The sequence below is a fragment of the Hyperoodon ampullatus genome (assembly GCF_949752795.1).
Source record: "Hyperoodon ampullatus genome assembly, chromosome: 6".
NCBI lineage: Eukaryota > Metazoa > Chordata > Mammalia > Artiodactyla > Ziphiidae > Hyperoodon > Hyperoodon ampullatus.
In genome coordinates, this window is record NC_136919.1 from 46,460,524 (window position 1) to 46,479,262 (window position 18,739).

The window sequence follows — 18,739 nt, forward strand, 5'->3', positions numbered from 1 at the left end:
CTGACTGGTATATAGGAAACTCTCAGTCTACGGTAGCATTGTTATTTCCTCCACTTCAGAGTAGGCTGCCACAGCCCTCAGCTTCCCCGTCCACATAAGTGACAGCGCCTCCATGAGTCCTTCTCAGAAATGAGGTGTCCCTGCTCACTCAGGCAACCAGGTGGGCCTGACGAGTGGCCTCTGGGTCAAATTTGAACCAAGCGACTTCAGTGCCTAAACCTCTCACCCACACAACTTCCAGCCCTTCCTTGCAAATCAACAAGTGGTAAATAAAGGTTTTAGAGCCAGAATTCTGCCTCTGCCTCTCACCACCTGTGGGATCCTAAGCAAGCTTCTTAACCTTCCTGAGCCTTGAATTCTATCTGTAAAATGGGAACAATTCCTACTTCATGACATTGTGTCCAGGCCCGCGCAGACTGTAAATAAAGCTGGCTGATCTCCTGCATGGCGGCGTGGGAGCCATTGGGGCTCTTTGACACCCTCCCACGCAGTGCATGTTGTGGGATGCGCTAGAAGAAGCACCCACGCATCCCCAAAACCTAGCTGGGCGGGTCTCTGGGATTCCCTAACCTGGGCTGTAGGACAGTGAGCTCAGAGAGGTGGAGACTCGTCCACTTTTCCGCAGGGCGCCCGATGAGCCGCGCCTAGTTGCTGGGCCCCCACCTCGGTAGAGGGGCCTAGCTCGGCCAAGGGAGGGGGTTCCGAACATTCCAGAGACTCCCTCTTCCGCTGTCCTACGTCCTGCTGGGCGTCGAAGCCGTTTCCTGGGCAACCCTTCTCCGCCCCTCTTCCTGACCCTCCTCCCAGGTCTACCGAGGTCCACCGTCAGGAAAGCCGCCGCGGCCCCCGACCCCTCAAGACCACGACCAGTCTGCTCTGTTCTCCACCCTCCTCTCTGACGCCGCGCTGCAGGCCCAGGCGCATAACCCAGCCCTTCAGCACCGCGGGAAGTGGCGGCTCCTCTCGGGGGCAGCTCGGAGGAAGAGGAGGAGGAGGAGGAAGCGCGGCTTAGTAGGGACCGAAGCCCCACGGGGTAGGCTGCGGAGGAAGGCGGCGTGAGGGCCCAACAGCTCAGCTCCAAAGCTGCGGGCTGCCAACTGCCGCCCCGAACGGCTCCGCCCCTGCGGCCCACCCTCCACAGGCCCCGCCCCGCAGCTCGGCCCCGCCCCAGGCGGCCCCGCCCCCAGCTCCTGTCCCAAAAACGCGGCTCCTACCGGCTGCCGTGCTCTCGCCCCGCTGGCGGCCTCGGCCCCGGCCCCGGCCCCGCCCCCGTCCCCGCCCCCGCCCCCGTCCGCGCCTGCCCTTCGTCCTCACTTTGCTTGCTGGGCTGCTGAGTCGGCCAGAGTCTGAGTTCCGCCGCCCGCCCGCCCGCTGGCGCCGCTCCCTCGCCTCCTCCCCCGATCCCTCCCCCAGTCGCAGTCGTCTGGCAGTGTCTGGCCGGCGGCCCGCGGGCGGGCCGCCCTCCCCGCGGTAGCCCACCCCCCCTCTTAAAGCAGCGGCGGGAAGATGAGGTTTCGGGAGCCGCTCCTGGGCGGCAGCGCCGCGATGCCGGGCGCGTCCCTGCAACGGGCCTGCCGCCTGCTTGTGGCTGTCTGCGCGCTGCATCTTGGCGTCACCCTCGTCTACTACCTGGTCGGCCGCGACCTGAGCCGCCTGCCTCAGCTGGTCGGAGTCCCCACGCCGCTGCAGGGCAGCTCTAACGGCGCTGCCGCCATCGGGCAGCCCTCTGGGGAGCTCCGGCCCCGAGGGGCCGCACCGCCGCCGCCTTTGAGCACCTCTTCCAAGCCGCGCTTGGGTGGCGCCTCCAACCCCGACGCGGACTCTCGCCCCGGCCCCGGCCCCGGCCCCGGCCCCGGGAGCAACTTGACTTCGGCCCCAGTGCCCCCCGCCACAGCACTGTCGCTGCCCGCATGCCCTGAGGAGTCCCCGCTGCTCGGTAAGGTACCACGCACGTTCGCCCATGCCCTCTTCCTCGACAGCCAGTCAGTCTCCCTATTCCGGATCAGAGCCCCTAATCCCAAACAGGTTCCGGGCTGGATGGGGTGAGAGGTTGGGAGGTGAGTCCCTTCGGATTCATGCTGGAGGCTGGGTCGGGGACAGTTTAAGTAAGCCGTAGCCACCGCCACCCACCCACCCCCGATCCCAGAACCGGAGAAGGCCCTGGAGACTTCCCTGCTCTGGCCCAAGCCTCAAGAAGTTTTGGGAGTTTGAGTCTGCTTAGAACTCGGAGCAGCCTTCACTCTGCTAACTCTGGTAGGGACTACGAGGCAGCTCAGAGTAACGCGCTCTCTCTAGTTTGGAACGCTGATGATGAGGCCTCCAGGAGGGAAGGGAGCAGACCTCCCAGGTCACATCTCCTGTCTTCACATAGAACCACTGTCTCCTGAGTGTGGGTTAACCCTTTTCCTAAGCTTTTGGGCAAGTGACTTGTCCCTAAATCTCTGGTTTTTCATCTATTAAATGGGAATAATAAGTGGTACCTGTTTGAGGGGGGTGTTTTGGAAGATTAGACCAAACAGTGTAAACAAGCATTTACAAGAATGAGGGTAAGCCCTCAGTAAATTGTCACTATTGTGTTCAGTTCCTCCTCTGCCTAGATCCCTGCCCTGGGGCCCTCCTACCCTGCTTCCTGCCCTTGTAGCTTCCCAAGAGCAGGGCCCTCCCAGGGGCCGAGGGTATTTGTACCAGTATAATGTGTGTACCTTGGGGGCTGGAGGGCTAAAATATAATCAGTTATCACCAAGTTGTCCCTTCCTGGTAGCAGCAACCTGGAGTCTCAGGTATCTTGCCCAGATGATGTGAACCAGGACTCCAGCCTCTGTTTCAGCACAAGCAGAGAGCTTGGGTCGGTGGGTTTGCATTCCTTATGTCACGAGGAGGCTGAGCCCATGCCCACCGGGACCTCCCCTTGACCTGTAATCCACAGGCAGTCAGGCCCAAGGCAGCCACAGGTTGTTCCCAAGATTACCAGACAGGTGGCTGCTTAGTTTCAATGCCAGGGTGTAGAGAATGTCGTTCTGAGTGAGGGGCCCTGGCAGGAGGGCAGGCATCCTGCCAGTAGGAACTCTGTCACTCTTTCACAGAGCCCAGACAGAGCAGGCCTCCTACACACTCTTGCTCAATTTCTCCAATAATTACTTCAATATTTTCATATCAAGTTTGGGAGGATGCTCCTGGAATTGGTCAGACATGAATTGTGGTAATAAAGGGGACTTTTTTTGTTTTTTTTTTTAAGCAGAAACTTGAATTCTTTTGGACTTGATGGTTAGTCTGGGAAGCAGACTGGTCCTATAAAATGAAATGGAATCTTTGCCATGCTGCTAAGTGTCTGACCTCAGGCATGTTACAGAGTTCCTCAGAGTCTCTTTCTCTTGTGTAAAATGGGGTTGTCCATGCTTAACTCACAGAGTTATTTTCAGGACTAAATGAGATTGTGTATGTTAAGTACATGGCAAATAGGACCTGGGACTTGAAGTTTCATTTTCTCAGACCCTGGAGATGGCTGTGAACAGCAGAGAAGGAGGCAGAGGGTTGGTGACTTCTCAGACCCCAGAGAGGCCAGATTTTGATCTTTTGTTTTTAATTGTTGCCTGGATATTATGTAGAAGGAAAGAGAAATTAATTAGCAAATTAAAGGAAAGTACCCCAAAGTTCATTAGATTGGTGTTTGAGGTGTAGGATCTTCTCAATGAATCATGAGAGGCGGTGGTGACCCACCTTGGTGTTGCCCGGTGACTGGGTGACGAGTTATTGCTGTTTCTGCGTTGACTCTGAACTGGCGGCGTCAACAGACTTCCTGAGAGACACAGTTTTGGAGGGCGAGGGGAGAGGCCCTGGGCTTTCGGTAGCTTGTCCGCCTTTGTGTGACATGCATGGGACCGTGACGTTTCGGCTGCTGCGGAGGTAGCCCCGGAAGGTGAGGGTGGAGTGTTTTTCTTCACTTTTATTGAGCCCTTGGGTTTGAGGGTTGGGTGCTCTCTAAGTGGAGGCTCCCGGTTAGAAGAGAGCCTTGAGAAAGCTGAAAGTCTCCCGGGGAGTGTGTGGGCTGGGGGAGTCAAGCCCATCTGTTCAGCTGGGCAGGTGTCAGCCAAAGCCATTGCATGGTGGTTTTGAGGTTGGTGGGAGAAAGCATCCGTGGGGTTTAAAGCTGTGGCCTTTTCACTACTTGCAGTTCCTTTCCACAACTGGGCTCTGCTTTCTGATGTCCAAGGGTCTATGCCAGATGCTGTGATCCCTCCGGGCTGGTAGGTGATGGGTAACGGGCATGCCCTTCCCTGCAGGAGCCAGGCACCAGACTGGGCTGCTGACGGGTCACTGTTGGATCTGTCCTGGGTTGTTAGAGCCTCAGGATAGCCTTCAGATAGACTTGGGTTTGAATCCTGCCTGTGTCTACACTGTGCATTAGGGCAGGTTGCAGTGTTTGGAGCCGTAGTAGGCTCTGCCCCGGGACACCTGCTGGGTTGATGTGAGACTTTCAGGAGTGAGGGCTGCAGGGGAAAGGTGGGTCTTTCCTGAGGATTCCTGCAAGTTCCCCAGGGAGTTTTCCTGGGGAGTCCAGGTCTGTAGGCGCCGTCGTCTTGGCCCTTGGGCTGTGCAGCATTTCACTGACCATGGCAGTGAGGCTCCCTTTTCTGGCAGCCTGGGTGTTTGCCTGAGATGTAGTCACCCTGGGAGGAGCAGCGGCCTTGCGTTGAGTTACTTTTCCCGGAATGAATGTTTATCTCTGCTTAGATTTGGCGGCAGCTCCACGTGACTTGACTAGCACTGGCGCTGCCCGCCCAGAGAGGGGCTGGCTGGGGGCGGGGCGGGGGCAGTACCTCAGGTAGGACTGGTTAGGGGAGGCTGGGCTGACCTGGACAGTTGGTACAGTCTGTGCGTGGGAGGCGGGCGGTGATGAGTGTAAGACTGCCTAAACCCGAGGCCCCTCTTGCCCAGCTATGCTTTGAAGAGAGCCTCTTCCTTTGTTCAGAAAAGGACTCTGATCTAGAGGTGGGCACCAGAGAGTCATGGGCACCAGGGCCAGCAAACAGCCACAGGTAGCCAGGGCCCTGGGAGAGCACTTATCCGTGAGCCGTTTTCCCCAGGTTCATGGGGGGTGTCAGCCGAGCCTCTGCCGTGGTTTGTACCCTTGGCAAGACAGAGCACTTGCTGGGTGTCTGCCGGGCTCTCGGCTGTCAGGTGTTTCTCCACCAGCACACTGTTCCCGCTTCTCCCCCTTCCCCCATATGCACACATGTGGACACAAGCACGCTGCCTGGGACATAGTGTACTTTGAGGACATCTGTCTTGGCCTCAGCTCCGGAAAGGGCTCTCTCTCTCTTCTTTGGGATGAGTCCTAGAGCCTCATCACCTTCTGGCTTGTGGTGGAGCCTCATCCTGGGAGTTGGGGAGGCACCAGGAGCCTCCCCTGTGTCCAGATCTTTAAACTTCGGAAGGTTAGGTAACTAGTGTTTTAAACCAGTTTTGTCCTGTTGCTTTTCCTGGGGAAAATAATTTCTTGATCTACACACAGACATGCCTTCTTGTCTAACAGTCTGAGGTAGAGAAATACCCTCCATGACTATTTGGCTCACTTTTTCCCACTCAGCCTGATGGTCGCAGAAGTGTCTCCTGCCTGTTGTAATTCGTCCCAGACTCTGAGCAAGCACGGGGGCCTCCACCTGATGAACCAGGTGCAAGTTCCTTGGGTTACAGGTTGCAAGAGCCACGTGTGAGATTGGGCTCAAACTGCAGCATCTTGGAACCACAGCATCCCAAGATGGGTCTCTGCAGTACCCTGGCCCCCATCCCACATTGTGTTAGAGGGGAAGGGTCTTGCCTCAGGCCATACAGCCAGGCAGTAGCCAGCTGGGGCTGGAAAAACCAGGTCTTCTGCTTCCCAGTCTAATGCTTTTCCTTAAAGTTATTGCCCAGTAGACACTTAGTGCAGAGGCTCAGGGCGGCCTAATGTGGCACTGAGTTTGGGAAGATCCCTGCTAGGTGTGTCTGTGGGTCCATCTGAGATGTCTGATGAGGTGACAGCTTTCCTGGATTCAACAATATGCCTGTCCTAGGCTGGGCGCTAGAGCTACAGAGAGGGAGATGACAAAATGCCTTCTCTTTTGGAACTCACAATTTAGGCAGAGGAGGCATAATTAAACCATACCGATGTCATTTAGGGAAGCCAGAGTGTGTGCGTGTATGTTTAGTCTCTGCCTCCCTAGCCATCCCCTTTCCTTCCTTTCTTCCTTCTTTCTTTCCCTTATTCAGAAACCCAGAGTTGGTATTAAAGTTCTCCAGTCCCGGTTTTATCTGATTGTGTGAAAATGTTCCTCTAATTTCTGCAGCCGTGCATTAGCTCTGTGGGTAATCTTTAACTTGCTGCTTTATAATGACTATAAGGATACATCAGCAGCCATATGGTTGGGTATTACGGTCTTTGGATAGCAGCAGAGTAGGGGTTTCCAGGCTGGGGCTAGACTAATTTATGGTTTGGGAAAGACGGGACAGTTAATGGCCAGGTAGTCCCAGCCCTTCCGTGGATTCCACCCTGGGGACCTTCCAGACTTTGGGGGCAGGGCCAGGAGGCTCATATCCTTCGGGCTCAGCTGGGCTCTGGATGCGTGTGAAAGGGGCCCAGGCATCCTGTGGCCAAGCCAAACCTGGTGATTTCTTCACTAACTGTTTACCCAGTGCCTCCTATGCCTTATTCCCTTCTCAGTGTTCCTTGCCTGTACTTGATAAGAAGCAGAGACTGAAATTCTGCTTGAATCCATGTCCACCTGGAAATTCCAGTTATTCTTATCTGGTTAAGCAGCAGTCCAGTTGTTTTAGGACAGATAGTCCTCCCTCGCAGCTAACTCCCTTGAGGGCCTCCGCTGTGGCCCTTTTACCTTTGCCTCTGGTACTACCCATGTGGCCCAGGTGATGAGGTCACTGTAAGCCAGACCCTGACTCCTGGGGAGTTCACAAAGCATGAGATTGGATTCGGTGATCTCCACAGGGTCCCTCCTGTCCCTTAACTTGGCGAGGGATCCTGAAAGCCAGACTGTGGCTGTGATTGCAAAAGCCTCAGTTGTGAGGCCCTCTGTGTTTACCTGGGCCTACGCAGGTCGCCGGCTTGGGGGAGAGATCTTGGATCCTTTTCTAAAGGTCAGAGACCTCCAGGTTGGAAGGTTGTGGTGGCTTGGGGGTAGGGGACAGGGTCTGGTGGGGAGCTGGTTCTGGGAGAACGTGGCCTAAGGGGATTCGTCCTTAGGAGGCAGAAGGGCTGAGTCACACTCTCAGTGTTTCAGGTTCTACTTTCCAGCCTGGCTCAGCCCGTCCCTTCCTTGCACAAATGAAGGCCAGGGGCTGTATTATTGGCTGTTGCTGAATTCTTTGGCAGTGATTTTAGTGTCTGGTCTGGGTGTGTAATGTAGCTGCTTCTCTTTCTCCCTGCCGCCTCTCCAAGCCCCTCACAAAGCCCTGAGAGAGAGGAGGAGGATTTGTCTCCCTGGGATGCCGGAGGCCAGGGTTGTGGGTCTTTGCTTTTGCCTGTTTTTTTGAGGAGCGGGTAATCTCTTCCTCCTTTTTGTAAAAAGTGATGCAGGCTCATTGAAAACCATTTGAGAAGTTAAAAGAGGTTGAAAAGCACATCTATATTCCTATCACCTAGAGGACGCATGTTGGCAAATTTCCTGCTAGTCTTTTTTCTTGAACATGTTTCAGAATTTAGTTGATATCTTTATAGATGGATAGATAGATTGGTATAGATAGATATAGATATAGATAGCCTGGTGTCCAGGATTTTTCCCTTAAGATTCTGTCACAGGCTTGGTCCTACACCTTTAAAAACAACAAAGGGTATAACTTTTATTATTCAACTGTTGCCAAACACATACAGTTTTTGTTTTTTTCTTAGTGGTCCAGTGAGGCTCATGCCTAAAGCTTTAGGTACTTTTTGGATTGTTTCCATAGTAGAGTTTTTTAAAAAGGAAGAAAAGGGATGAATGCTTTTTGAGAAGGGCTTGGTTTTTAAACCAGTCTTACTAAAGGATAGACTCATTGAAAATTTCAGGTTTGCTTAGTGGTGGCAGATGCACATTATTGCTGAATAAAAGATGTGTCTAGAATTCTGATTAAAAACTAGGTACAGGAAGCGCTTGGGGCAGGGGCAGAGGGCCAGGCTGCAGGACGGACCGTGCAGCGGGGGTGATGCCCCAGGACTCAGCTTCCTCAGGAATTGCTCCGTTTGTCTCCTTAGCAGCCAAGTCCCTGGGCCGGGCTTACGTGCACCGTGGCCCTGGGGCCATGGTGCTGGGTGAGCACCAGTGCTCACCCAGTGCTGGTGACGTGACTGACATGTGACCGTGTCCACAGGAGGTGTGGGAACAAGCTAGCAAACCAGGTTCTGAAACATACAGCACAGTTCTCCTACCTCCAGAGGGTCTGGAGATCTGGAGAAGGGCCAGGAGGTGAGAACCTGTAGGTTTCTGGGAATTCCTTTCAGGAGAAGCCTCAGAGACCAGCAGAGCTGGCACTCAGGCTCTTCACAAGGCGCCTATTTTGAAGTTATGCCACTTTGAATGTCCTCACTGGAGCTAAATTCTCCTCTTCTGAGGGACACTTTGGATTTGGGACTCTGCCGAGGTTCACTGGCCCAGAGCCCGTGGGTCAAGGGGGAGGCTGCACTGAGGGAAGGGGCAGGGTATGTCAGACCAGCGTGACCAGTAGGGTGTGAGGTCAGGCTCCTTCCTGCCTCACCACGTGGGTCTCCAGGTCCTGGGGAGGGGCCCTGGCAGGGGTTTCAGTAACTACCTGGCCTCATGACAGGTTGCATTCTGAAAATGCCTTTAAACATTTCTTTAAAAATTTCTTCCTGTTTTGCATAATGTCCTTTTGCCTTTGACGTTCCTGAAACTGAACTGCAGGGCTGTCGTTGTGTTCAGGACACCACCAGCTTGAAAAAACAGGAAAGGGCTCCCAGTTAGGGTGGACCTAGGGAAACTGGTATTTGCAATATAGGAGCTCAGACACTCGGTGTGGAGGTGTTAGGTAGCTCCTGTCATTCAGATGATCGCTTCAGGCAGCCTGGGCAGGTTCCCCCCCTGGCTGAGAAAGGGTAGACTTGAATCTTCCCTCCAAAGTCAGAAGGGCACCCGCCCCCGAGGAAGAGGATGAATGGGGACTCATTTGCTCATTCAACAAACTTTTCTTGGTAACTACACTCTATGAAGCATAGGAGACAGACATGAGCAAGGGCTGGCCCCCACTCTCGGGGAGGCCCTCAGCGGTGGACAGATCCTGGCAAAGAGAGGACGAAGCGTGGGTGTTCCCAGGGCACTAAGGAGGTACAGGGAGCTGGATGGGTGGTCTGGGCCAGGGCCAGAGGCAAAATGAAGGGCCTTTGTTCCAAGCACTGATTTTTAGCATCCCTGTCTCTCAGCATGTTTGAACAGTCTCCCTGGTTGGGAGGGGCAGGGGTCTACTGCCTGTCATTTCCTCTAGTTGCTGTTACATGGGGAGACTGCCATAACCGAAGTCCCAGCTGTTGCATGCAGTTGCCGGCAGGGCAGGAGAGGACAGGAAGTAGAGGCGGTGTGAAGGAAAGATGATAAAAGAGAGAGAAGATGGTGTAGCTGGGACCGTGCTGGACGAGGGAAGGCCGAGGATAGCTAGACTGAGGGACCAAAGGGAGGAAGGAGAAGGGAAGAGATCAGAGGAGGTGCTTGTGGTCTGCGGAGCATGGGGGCGAGCCTCGAGGGCCTCTGGAGCGAGGATTCTGAATTCTGGTTCTAGCTCATTATATCATTTCGGGCAAACCCCGACTGCCTTGGTCCCTTCTCCCCTCTCTGAAGTTTGAGTCATGCTCAACCTGTTGGTCTTTAGTGCCCTTCCTCTTGTTCCTCCTGGAGTCTAGGCTGGGGTGGAGGCAAATCCTAGTCATATCTGCAACGTGAAAGCCCTCTGAGAGTTCCTGTGAGGCTCATTACCCACTACCCATTTCAGGGGTCTTGTGGTGAGGCTTCTGCTGAAGATTTTGTCATCTCTGTTTAAGTAGGCATAAAGATTTTTAGGTGGGTGACCTTTGAAATGGCGTGGGTATTGTTTCTTTCTGTCATGCTGACTAGCTGTGTGATTTGGGAAAGTTGTTATCCTCCCCGTGCCTCACTGCTCTCACCTGTAAAATGAGGATAATAAAAGTACCTCATAGATGTTGTGAAGTTAATAGGCACAAGAGGGCCTGAAACAGTGCCTAACACAGAATAAGCTCCAAATATATGTTGTCTTTTATTGGTAGTACTAATAGTTCTTATTTGTGAAGATTTTGGCATTTGCTTTGTAGGATTTCTTCTTCTTCTTCCGTTTTCGATTGAAAATGCAATGTCACCACATTAAATGTTTAAAAATGTATCATTTTACTCCCTACCATTGTACAAAACATGCATCTATCACGGTAACAAAACTTGCCATTACTTTCCAAATGCATACATGTTTTACACTGTTGCAACCATAGTGTGAACTATTTTGCCTTCTGCTATATTTGTTCAACATTATCTTATAAACTGTTATGTTGCTTATAATTATCAGAATTATCTTTAGTAGCTGCTGTCTAAAATCCTTATGGCCATTCCCTTAGCATTCAACATCACGTTTCACCATCACAGATCATCTTGAACATCTTTGCTGCATGTAGCTCCTTGCTTCAGTTGAATTATTTCCTGGGGATAAATTCCTAGAGGGGAATTTCCAGGCCAGAGGATATGGTCATCTTTAGGACACTGGTTCACACTGCCACTTTGCTTTCCTGGAGGACTGGAATAATCCACAGGCCCTAAATTGTAAATTCCAGGGCCAGGGATATAGGCTTTTAAAGAGTGTGGTTTCCAAGAGAGAGTCAGATTTATCTGGAGTCTCACCCTTATACTCTCAGCTCTCTGTGTGTGAGTGTGTGTGAAGTTCCCTGTGTAGGACACTGCACCTGCTCTGGACATGAGGCTTTTCCTACAAGCCATTGCTTCTGGGCAGTTCCTGCTGAGGTTACTGGGTATCCACAAAGGAGCCTTACTGGTGGCTCTTTCTACACTTCACACACCTTTGCCCAAAATGTTGATTTACACAGCATAAGGACCTTTCCTTCTTCCTTTATTTGTGGAGTCAAACCTGTAGACTGTGGACAGATCCTAGCTTTAAAAGCCTGGCTTTAAAATGTTGTTGATCTAAAACTTCGCAGGTTGGTTGCTGGAAACACTGCATGCAGAACCCATGTTTGACTCTAATGGGTTAGCCTGGGCACCTGACCATTTACCCCATGTGGACGAACTCTGATCTGACAGCCCTGGTTTATGGGATCCAGACATGGGGCCCAAATGAAGAAAGGCCTTTAAATTATATTGGGTATAAGTAAGTTGATCAGTAGCCCAAGGTCTGCAAACATGAATTGCCGTTTCTGTCCCTGTAGCCACCTCCCATGCACATGCCTCTTTTGTAGACAAACAGGAGCCTGCTACTTGCATAAATGTAGGAATGGCTTTAGAGCTAGTGATTTCAGTGACCAAAGGTTTACAGACTCAGTAGATGGAGTGCATTCAACCTGTGACAGCTGCTCCATTCATCTTGTAGCCCCTCCATGTGTCCTGTCTTCTGCTGCATTCCTCAGCAATCAGCTGTGACTTAACAGGGTACTCTCAGGGGTCCATTTGGAACTGGGCCAGAGCTGCTGTCACGCATCTTGTTCCTGGGGGACCCAGGGCAAGAATTCCTTCCTGTGTAAAGTGGAGAGATAATTCCTACCTCAGAGGTTTGATAAGAGGATTGGATGAGATGAGGTACTTGGTAATGGCAGTACTTTGTCTTTTGATCAATGCATCCCCTTGGGCAGCAAAGGCATACATTCAACACTGCAGTAGACTGCAGGGTAGAAGTTTTTTCAAATGGAGTTTTTTCCCGCTGCCCTGGGGCAGTGAAGAGGAGGAGGAAGAGGTCTGAGACTGTAACCACAGTTTAGGGACAGGGTTTAGCCTGGAGCCATAGTTTGGTAGAGATATTGGCCTGGCTGATCTGAACAGACCCCAGGCCACAAGGAGAAGCCTCTTGTTGAATCCACAACACTGGGAACTTGGAGTGCAGGTTGCCGTGTCTTAGGCATGCCAGGATTCTGTGGTCGTCCAGAGCCTTCCCTTCTCCAGGTGGCCATTGTTCGTCGGTGTCCTGGGGAGAGGCCATCATAGATTATATGTAGCTGAGTGGTCGGAGAGAGGAGCTGGAGGGAGCATTGGATATTTGGTGGAGTCTCAGGGGGTAAGAAAAGGGCTGTGTTAAAAAAAAAAAATGAGGGCTGGACATAGGTGGGCTTAGGCTGGTCTGCCCAGTGGCCTATACCACTGTGTTGTTAGAAAACCTAAGACACAGGCCTGTAGATCACCTGTCTTTACTCTACCCAGGGGCTGGTGATGGAAGCCAGGATGCCAAGCCCTGAAGTTCAGTTTTGACACCAACCTACTGAGTGATCTGAAAGAAGTCATGTTCTCTCACTGGGCCTCACTTTGCGCATCTATAAAACGAGATGAGGGGGTTGGCCTGGATATTCTCCAGAGTTTCTTCCTGCCTGGGAATTCTGATGTAGCCTTGTACTCCTGCCTAATACAGCTTAATGTCTTGGCCGCAGGTGGGCCAGCCGTGTAGAGCTGGGTGACTGTCAGTGGACCCTGAGCCAGGATTGAGTCAGTTACTGGACAAATCCACACCCAGCTGACCCTTCCAGCAATTCCAGTTTTTAGGCCCCAAGTCACAAGTAAATTGGTCAGCTTGAAAACCCAATCATTGGGAGCTGCTGTGAATCTTGGGTTCTAGGCTCCAGCAATAATCACATCAACCACTCCCACAACAGGTAATGCTTACTCAGCACTTACTGACATGCCAAGTGTGGGAAAAGTACTACATATGCATTATTTTCAGTAACTCTCACAGCAGCTCTTTTTCTTGCCTAACTGACCTGGTTAGACCTTCCAGCACATTGTTGAATAGATGCAGTAAGAGAGGACATCCTTGTCTTGTTTCTGATCTTAGGGGGAAAACATTCAGTCTTTCACATTCAGTCTTTAAGTGTGATGTTAGCAGTGGGATTTTTGCAGATGCTCTTTATCAGGTGAGGAAGTTCCCTTCTGTTCCTAGTTTGTTGAGTGTTTTTTATCATGAATAGGCGTTGATGTGTTTTGTCGAATGCTTTTCTGTGTCTGTTGAGATGATCATGTGGTTTTTGTCATTTGTCATTCTATTGATATGGTGTTTCTCAGGTATAAATCAAACTTGAATCCCTGGGATAAATCCCACTTGGTTGTGGTGTGTCATCCTTTTTATATGCTGCTTGCTTCAGTTTACTAATATTTTTGTTGAGAATTCTTATTCATAAGAGACATTGATCTATAGGGATTTTTTCCAGCTTTATTGAGGCATAATTGGCAAATAAATATGTAGTTTTCCTTCTCATCCTTCTCATGATGTCTTTGTCTGAATTTGGTATCAAGGTAACACAGCCTCACAGAATAAGTAGGGATGTGTTCCCTCCTCTTCAGTTTTTGGGAGAGTTTGTGAGGGTTGTATTAATTCTTCTTTAAATTTCTGGTAGAATTCACTTGTGAGACCATCTGGGCCTGGGCTTTTATTTGTGGGAAGCTTTTTGATTACTGATTCAATTTCTTTATTTGTTATAGGTCTATTCAGATTTTCTTTTTATTCTTAAGTCAGTTTTGGTAGTTTGTGTCTTCCTAGGAATTTGTCTACTTCATCTAAGTCATCTAATTTGTTGGCATACAGTTATTCATAGTATTCCCTATAATCCTTTTTATTACTCTAAGGTTGTTAGGAATATTTCTGCTTTCATTCCCAATTTTGATAATTTGGTCTTCTCTCTTTTTTTTTTCTTGGTCAGTCTAGCCGAAAGTATGGCATTTTTGTTGATCTTTTCAAAGAACCAACTTTGGGTTCATGGATTTTCTCTATTATTTTTCTGTTCTCTATTTCATTAATTTCTGCTCTAATCTTTATTATCTTCTTCCTTCTGTTTTGCTTTAGCTTTGGGTGTAGTTTGCTTTTCTTTTTCTTAAAACCCTTTTTAAGGTGGAAGGTTAGCTTATTGATTTGGGATCTAAAGATCACGTACTTTTAACATTTTAATACATACTGTCAAATTGCCCTCCAATTTAGCCTCATCAGCAGTGTATGAGAGGTGCCTGTTTCCCACACAGGATGTTATCAGTCTTTTTACATTTGTCAACATGATGGTCAAATGTGGTATCTTGTTTTAGTTTGTTTCTCTGATTACTGATGGTGTTGAGCAAATTTCATGTGTTAGTTGGCCATTCGTATTTCTTCTATAAATTACTTGTTAATAGTTTTACCCATTTTTCTATTAGTTTTTGAAATAAGTTTTTAGGAGTTTTTAATATTATGGATATTACTCCTTTATTATATATCATTTGCAAATATGATCTTCATGTGTCATGTGTCTTTTAATTTTACCTCTGGTTTCTTTGATGATACAAAAGTTTTATGTATTTAAGTCTGTCTTTTCCTTTATGACTTCAGGTTGTTTTGCACTTAGGAAGGTCTTCATCATCCCAAGATTGTAAAAATTTTCTTTTGTATTCTTTTCTTTTTTAAAAAAAAATTTATTTATTTTTGGCTGCGTTGGGTCTTCGTTTCTGCGCATGGGCTTTCTCTAGTTGCGGTGAGCAGGGGCTACTCTTCGTTGTGGTGTGCAGGCTTCTCATTGCGGTAGCTTCTCTTGTTGTGGAGCACGGGCTCTAAGCGTGCGGGCTTCAGTAGTTGTGGCCCACGGGTTCTAGAGCGCAGGCTCAGTAGTTATGGCGCATGGGCTTAGTTGCTTCGCGGCATGTGGGATCTTCCCGGACCAGGGCTAGAACCCGTGTCCCCTGTGTTGGCAAGCAGATTCCTAACCACTGCGCCACCAGGAAAGCCCTGTATTCTTTTCTAAGCTGGTTCTTTAACATTTTAGTACTTGTCCCTGACAGTAAAAGATGAACAGAATCACTGTTCAACCCTCATATGTTGTAAGAAGCCTTGTATCATACCCACAGGACCCTTTGAGGTCCCGGACTCTTTTTTCAAATATATCACTTATGCTGGTGGCTTAGAATAGAAATGTGAAATTTTAGCTGCTTGTGATTATAGAGTTGTAATAATCTGTAGGCTTTGAAGTTCTAGGGAGTCGGGAGAAGGCGGAGTAATATTTATTGAACATCTCTTAGTACGACATAATGCTTATTGAACATCTGTTAGTGCTAAGCTGTGATAGGAATGTATATGTGTTATCTCATTTACCATGTAAAGAGAACACATTATTATCTCCACTTCTTAGAGGAAGAAATTGGAACTGGCTGCATTTAAAGAGGTCTTGATGCCAGAGAGGTATTGCTAGGAGTGCATGGCTGGCTGACTGCCCAGGTGGCCTATAGGGCAGCAGGCTTTCCACAGTCCAAGGTCTGGTTCTAGTGGGAGAGAGAAGGATGTACCTGGAACCAGCATTGCAGATCCAGAAATGCAGTCAGGGCTCCAAAACTGATCAGAGGGTCAGCTGACTCAGTAATAAAACTTATTTACATGCTGGAATGCTAAATCTCTGCACTACTGCAAGATTGTAACTGTCAGGTGGCTTAGAATTCTCTGGCTGCTGGCAGCACTGTAAGGGAAGCCATAGTATAATCAGGCAGCTGCTAAGTCAGAAGTCACAGCAGGGAGGTGAGTTGTACTCTAACGTTGGATGGTGCCAGGCTGTCAGGCTGATGAACGCATCCCCACAGTGTTGCAGAACTCCATCAGGGACCTTGGTCTGGTCCAGCGGTCAGGGTTCCTTTCTCCCTTGTACAGCCCTGGAAGGACACATCCAGCTCCAGCCTCCATCACTCTCCTATTTATTTCCTTGTGTCCTTTCTTCCTTCTTTTCTTCCTTTCCATCCAGACATCCAACTTCTTATTTCATGCCTATTATCATCAAGGACTCTCTTGCCTTATTTGCTTGTTTTATTTTATCCTCATTCCTACTTCCATTTCCCAACCCCACCATGGGCAGCGATTCTAAAGTGTTTAATGTGTATCTGTTTTTGCTCTTGCTAAATGGGAGCCACTGCTTCATATATATGCAATTTTTAATTTAAATTCAATTTTTTAGATTAACATACAATAAAATTGGCCCTTTTTTGGTTTATAGTTCTATGAATTTATATATATGTGTGTATATATACATATATATAAAACTACCGCCATGATCCAGATGCAGAATAGTTCTGTCACCCCCCAAAATCCCCCTGTAGTCACATTTTCCTCTCACCCTTCACCCCTGTTAACCACTGATCATTACTGTTGTTTTGTCTTTTTGAGAAGGCCATATAAATGGATCATACAGTATATGTATATATGTATTTTTAACTTATGTAAATGGTATTTTTTATAGCTCATTTTGATTCTATTTTTTTTAACCCAGATCTGCTTTTTCTTTTTTTTCAATTTTTAAAAATTTGACATAACTGCAAACTTACAGAAAAGTTGCTAGAATTATACAAAGAGTTTCTGGATATCCTCTGGATCCCCCTAAATTCCCCAAATGTTAACATTTTACTATATTTGCTTTTTCTTCTCTCTCTCCATGGTTGTGCCTGTGTGATATGCCAAATCATGCCCCTTTACCCCTAAAAACAAGGATTTTTTATATAACCATGGTATAATGATCAAATCAGGAAATCAACATTGAAAATTTTCTATTATCTCATCTACAGACCTTATGAAGATTTTGTCAGTTGTCCCAAGAATGTCCTTGTAGTAAAAGAAAATTGAAGAGCACGTATAATTTAACTGTATCATTAAACTGTATAATTTAACTCTGCTGATTCTCCTCAGCAGTCTGTCTTATGACTTTTAGCCTCTATTAAATTCTATTAAGAATGACTTTGCCTCTTAGAGTGTAAGGCCCGCACGCAAGTATTTATTCATATATTTACTCAGCAAATACATGTTGTAGACCTACTGTGTGTTAGGCACTGTGCTGTATTACAGACAAGGTTTAGAGGTTATGAAACGTGCCTGTGGCTTTTCAGAGGTGGAGCCGGGATTTGAATCCTGGTCTGTGACCTTTCCTACCATGCTGCTTCCCTTGAAAATTGCATTTGGTTCCTATAGAACTGTGTGTCCAATTTCTACATCGTTTCTAACAAATGGCCTAAGAAGGTACAGAGCAAAGTGTTCTCCCGCAGCATCCTGAGGAGGGGAAAGTAATCAGGAAAGGAATGGAGGTAAATGTGGCTCTGGCCATCCTGGGCCTGGCAGGCCCAGGGCCTACCTGCTGGTGACTGACCCCAGGCAGAGAGTGCAGGACTCGGAGGGGACTGGGAGGCTGCCTCAGCCTGCAGAGGAAGGTCTTAAAATAACACCCAGGCCTGTATCATCTAATCCTTCCTGAGAAGCTCAAATCATCCTTTCCAGAAGTGCTCTAGTTCTAAGGGGCGAGATATACAGCGCTATCATCCTGGGGCTAATTTCCAGGCAAGTTGGCCTCCCGAGCCTTTCCTGGTAGTGATAACTGTGGGTAGGCGCAGTTTTCACAAATTCCAGTGGAGGGAGGGCAGCCAGTCAGGAGAAGTGCTGGGTGAGGAGGAAATCTGCGTTTGGGCCGGAACCAAACAAAGCAGAAATTCCTCCTGGGACAGTTTTTCCCCAGAGGACAAACAGTTTTTCCCCTGTTTACTGGGCTTTAAAAGCCTTGATCCCTGGGCACTGCTTCTTGACCTCAGGCCTTGCATCTCTGTGGTTCCACTGCTGGTGGAAACCTTGGATCACCCCAGGACAGACATGTACTGTTATGCCCCGAGTTCTGGGGTCTCCCTGGGTTTCCCAGCGCTCTATCCTTGTTTCTACTGCCCCCTTGAATTCTGAGCCATGACCATGTATGTATAGAAATGCACTTGAGAAGGGTTTAGATCAGTGATGTCACATCAGGTTCACTTTTAGGCTCCTTGGATCAGTTGGTGGCTTACTGGAATCCCCACGGATTCTGAACCCTAGGATTCTGAGACAGAATCCCCATGGGCGCAGTGGAGGGAGAGTAGAGGGGCACGTGAGCTGTCATCTGTTGTCTGCTGTGTAGATGCATCCATGAACATCAGAACCCTAAAGGATTAATAAGGAAAAGATAAGGACGGCTTTTTTGCAAATCCAAGAGTGTCCTTGAGGAAGCCTGTTAGTCTCTCTGGCCTTCAGTTTCCCTTATGTGTAACGCTGGGGCTGAAATATAATTCTCGAGGTCCCTCCAGCCCTGGTCTGCCAGGATTATCCACGGGTCTGTTTCAGGGTGGATCCTGACCCTTCGAGGTGATGGAATCTGACCTTGACTTTGCTCCCTTAGGTTTAGGCCTTGGTACCCTTGCTAACAGGATCCTGGACTGAGTGACCACCCAAGGCTTTTCTGGTGATCTTAATGACCCATATTAGACTTGGAGATTTGGGGTTATTCTCTCAAGGAACAAGTGGTATTTGGTGAAATGCCTGTTTGCTGTGGCCGTGTGAAGTTTAGGTGAGGAAATAGCAACATTTTCATTAGGAGGTTAGGCTGTCCACTGCCACACAGTCTCAAATTATAGGTCTAGAATCTGGAGGAAACTTACTTAAAATTGAGGGCAGGGGATGTGCCTGTAGATCATGAATCAGGTGCTATACCTGGAAACCAAAGGCATCTTTGGAGCCCGGAAAGGAGAGTGTTCTTGCCCTT

At 49.0% G+C, this 18,739-nt stretch overlaps 1 protein-coding gene across 2 annotated transcripts in view; it reads left to right on the top strand.

Annotated features, from left to right (window-relative positions):
* Window positions 1-1,506: 1,506 nt before the first annotated feature.
* B4GALT1 (beta-1,4-galactosyltransferase 1) overlaps window positions 1,507-18,739 on the top strand; it is a gene marked incomplete at its 5' end in the record, with an annotated part of 44,076 nt that continues 26,843 nt past the window's right edge. For both annotated transcript variants that reach the window (XM_079707088.1, XM_079707089.1), the window contains one exon: window positions 1,507-1,936. In XM_079707088.1, the coding sequence (XP_079563214.1) occupies window positions 1,507-1,936 (430 nt within the window). The remainder of the gene's footprint in view (window positions 1,937-18,739) is intronic.